General features: G+C 49.1%; 1 protein-coding gene across 1 annotated transcript in view; it reads left to right on the forward strand.

Annotated features, from left to right (window-relative positions):
* Positions 1 to 2,913: 2,913 nt before the first annotated feature.
* The window catches only part of EZR (ezrin), a 48,370-nt gene continuing 47,034 nt past the window's right edge, over positions 2,914 to 4,249 (forward strand). Inside the window, 5 exon segments of the mRNA XM_024122571.3 lie at positions 2,914 to 3,169; positions 3,172 to 3,284; positions 3,287 to 3,402; positions 3,404 to 3,549; positions 3,552 to 3,601. Of these exon segments, the coding sequence (XP_023978339.2) occupies positions 2,929 to 3,169; positions 3,172 to 3,284; positions 3,287 to 3,402; positions 3,404 to 3,549; positions 3,552 to 3,601 (666 nt within the window). The 5' untranslated portion in view covers positions 2,914 to 2,928.

Genomic DNA, 4,249 nt, shown 5'->3' on the forward strand with positions numbered 1-4,249 from the left:
TTCTTCACTTCCTGCCAGGGCACTGATGATCATAGGTGAACAAAACCATGACTTACAAAATGGGGGAATAACTTCACCAAAGAAGGGTGAAGGGTGAGGCAAGGTAAGTAACATTAGTCAAGATCCTGCCACACCTACGTCAGTGGTTCTCCAATCTTTGGGTACATCAGGCTCACCTGGAGACTTGTTACAAACAAGATCCCAGGGTTTCCTAGAGGGGGAATCCATGAGTGATTCTAATGCACACCTGATTCGGTATCACCGCCCTAAGCAACTTGCATAGATTCCTTGGAGTTCAGTCTTGTGTGTGTGTTGGGCAGAATGGGGTGGGGGGCAGCGGTTGGGAAGGGGCTTAGGTTCTACCATCAGGTGAAAATAAATTACCCCCGAAAAATCCTTTTAAAACATTCATAAGTTTGACAGTATAAATTTTTTGTTTTTGTGGGGAGATAAAAACCTGTACAGTAGCATGTAGTATAAGATTTAATGCTTTCAGTAATGTAAGACATGAGGAATGCATATGCAAAATATGGCTGTACTATTTTGTTTATTTTTGTTAAGTTTATTAATATAATTTTCCGATTTCTGTAGTGACCATTCTCTTTTGTAATCATTCCTTGCCTCTCTGTATATTTTTTTATTGAAGTACAGTTGATTTACAGTATCGTGTTAGTTTCAGGTGGACAGCACAGTGATTCAGTTACATATATATGTATATATATATATATACATATACCTCCTAATTTATCCCTCCCCCCCACCTCCCTTTCCCCTTTGGTAACCATAAGTTTGTTTTCTATGTCTGTGAGTCTCTTTCTGTTTTAGAAATAAGTTCATTTGCATCTTTTTTTTTAAGATTCCACATATAAGCAATATCATACGTATGATATTTGTCTAGCTTACTTCACTTAGTATGATCATCTCTAGGTCCATCCATGTTGCTGCAAATGGCATTATTTCATTCTTTTCTTTATGGCTTAGTAATATGCCACTATATATATAGTCCATATATATGGAATATATAGTAATATGTAGTAATATTCTATATATATATATATATGTGGCACATTTTCTTTATCCATTCATCTGTCGATGGACATTTAGGTTGCTTCCATGTCTTGGCACTTGTAAATAGTGCTACAATGAACACTGGGGTGCATGTATCTTTTAGAATTGCAGTTTTCTCTGGATATATGCCCAGGAGTGGGATTGCTGGGTCATATGGTAGTTCTATTTTTATTTTTTTAACGAAACTCTATACTGTTCTCCATAGTGGCTGTACCAATTTACATTCCCACCAACAGTGTAGGAGGGTTCCTTTTTCTCCACACCCTCTCCAGCATTTATTATTTGTAGACTTTTTAAAAAATTGAAATATAGTTGATTTACAATGTACTATTTTAACTTATGCAAGAAAGTTATACAGCGAAGTTGCATTTGAGTTAGTTGAATGCTCACATTATACGATTCAGCGACAGAAGAACACTATGAAATATACATTATTATCTCCAGTCTATAGATGGAGAGGTGGGAGTTCAGTCAGGTTAAGAGACTCGCCCAAAGTGACCAGCTTGTAAGTGCTGGAACCAGGATGCAGACTTAGGTCTGTATGCTTCTGAAACCTGTGATCTTTTCATTTTTATGACACTGCCATGGGGCCAGTTCATCTTTTAGCATTCCCCTGAAGGGTAAAGTGCAGAAATGCTCCAGAAGGTCTTGGGCTACTGTTATTTCAAACATCCAGTTAAAACAATATACTATAAACTGGGTGAGAGAAAAAATTAGATTACAGTCATATCCTATCAGTAGAGTTGGGGACCAAAAATGGCTAACAAGGCTCCAGGCAATGATAAGAGGTGGAGATAGAGTGTGCTAGGAATGACATATCCAACCTGAACCTTTATCACTGTAGGTTAAATATCTTTCATAGTTTCCTTCCTCATGCAGTTCCCTTTACATTTTCACTTTAAAATAGAAAGTCAGTTTTCCAGAGGGAACAGACTTGCCCAAATAGAGGACCAAACCTCAAAAAAGCCCTCCCTACTCACCTGCAGCTAGGAGAGGGTCACAGGAGACAAGGAGTACCCCAGAAGTAGTCCGTCCCAATGACAGGTTAGGCATTACTAGGAGGCCAGAATGGTGCTAAACACTTTGCATACATTGTCTTATTTAATCCCTTCAATCCCATGTAGTGGGTGCTACTAGTATCTCTACTCTACAAAGAGGGAAACTGAGTCTTAGAGTTTGGTGCTTTGTCCAAAGTCACTAGTTGCTCTCAGTACCAGGATAGAGTTGAGTGCTTATTATATGCCAGGCGCTGTTATAGGCATCTTATATGTAGCGACTCCTTAAATCCTCATAGCAACCCTATGAAATAGGTGCCATAATTATGCCACTTTACAGATGTGAAAGTGTTAAATAACTCTTAACTCACCAAGGAGTTAAATAACTCACTCAACTCAAACAGGGAGTTAGTGGTGAGTCCAGGAAAGGAATTCAGGAAACTCTCCGGTCTCAACCCTTAGCCTTTTCATCTTGCCTTTCACCTTTCCGACTACTGGGCCCCAGCCCTAGAGTTTCTGAATCCGTAGGTTTCGGGGCAGTAACTGTGAACTTCCATTTCTGCAAGTTACCAGGTGATGTTGTTACTGCTAGTCTGGGAAGCATGCTTTGAGAACCACTGCTCTAGAGCTATCTCTCTTAATCACTGCGCAACAAATCCCAATGGCCGCCAAAGTCCCTGTGTGTGTGTGTGTGTGTGTGTGTGTGTGTGTGTGTAATTCCTGTTGAGAAGCATTTGCAAAAATATATATATATTTAAAATAATTCCTAGAATTTCTCCCTATAGAGATTTCTTTTCCAATAAGCTTTGTGCTAGTAAAATCAAAAGAGGACACAAGTGTGTCCTTTAACCAAGAGCCTTCGGCGATGGAGCGCCTTCTAATGCTTGTGTCCTTCTCCGCCGAATCCGAGCGCGGAGGCGGCCACGTGCGCGGAGACACAGCGGCCAGGTCCCAGGTTCTGAGAAGCCCGTCTCGGTCCCGGGGCAAGGACAACAAAATGACCCGACCACGGGACAGCCCGACCCCAAACGGCCCAGCTCCTCCTCGGTGGCCGCCGGCCGGCTCCTCCAGGCTTATTTACATTTTCTTGCTCTTCCTCTGTCCACTAAGAACAATCTCACACTTTACATCTACCCTCAGGAGCTGAGTCGAACTCGGCGAAGTTCTTCTCCAAGGGCAAGTGGAAGGGCAGCGAAGCGGGATAGATCTTTACGAGCATGGGATAGGGGGAAGGAGCGGTGGGGAGGCGGAGGGCGGAGGGCGGAGACCCTCGGGTCTCCGCGGCCCTCGGGGGCGCCGGGCGGGCGGGGCCGGGGGAGGACGGGAGCGCCCCCAGGCGCCGGCCGCCGGCAGCCATTTTGCCCGCGAGCCGCACCTCGCAGGTCGAGCGGGCGAGCAAGCGAGCGAGCGGGCGGGGCGGTTAGGGGCGCCGCCCCGGGGCCCCGCCCCGCCGGCGACTCTCGGGAGCGCGGGCCTCGAGCGCACTGCACCGACGCACAGACAGCGGGGAGAGCAGCCGTCCTCTGCGGGAGCCGCGGGTGAGCCAGCCGCGCGGTCCGGGGTCGACGGGCTGAGGGGCCGGGCCGCGGGGTTCACGCCGCGCGCTCCGCGGAGGGGACAGTGGCCGGAACTCGAAGACAGGTGCGGCGGGGCGGCCGGCGCGCGAGCCCAGGACCGGTGGTCCCGACGGGAGCCGGACTCGCTCTGCCGCCGGCTTCCGGGGTCTCGGGCCGGTGGAGTCCCGACCACGCGGTTCTCGCTGCGGCCCAAACACACGGCAGGTGAAGCTGAACCTGCCCGCGTGGCCGCCCCGGTTGCTCCGCCACCTTCCTCTTTCTGCTCTGTCCCCTCGGGTCCCTCTCCCAAATGCCAGCGAAGCCCGGGATGCGTGGGTGCGCCCCCTCCCTCCTCGCCCGGCCGGGCGGCCCTCGCCGCTCCCGGGCGGGGACAATTTTTAAAAAGTGTTTCTCAAAGGTTTGACGGTTGCGGTTTCAGCCCTGGGGCAAACGGTTGCTTCACAAAGTGAAACTTGCAGTCTTCTGGGCTCCAGGCTGGTTTCCCGAAAGCCCCGAGGAATACCTCGGGGGACCCCCGCCCCGACGCCCCCCCGCCCCGACGCCCCCCCGCCCCGGCGCCCAGGCCCAGCGGCCCCGTGCCCCCTCGCCGCCGGCTTCCCCGCCAGTCCC

This window comes from Physeter macrocephalus, chromosome 10, assembly GCF_002837175.3.
Source record: "Physeter macrocephalus isolate SW-GA chromosome 10, ASM283717v5, whole genome shotgun sequence".
NCBI lineage: Eukaryota > Metazoa > Chordata > Mammalia > Artiodactyla > Physeteridae > Physeter > Physeter macrocephalus.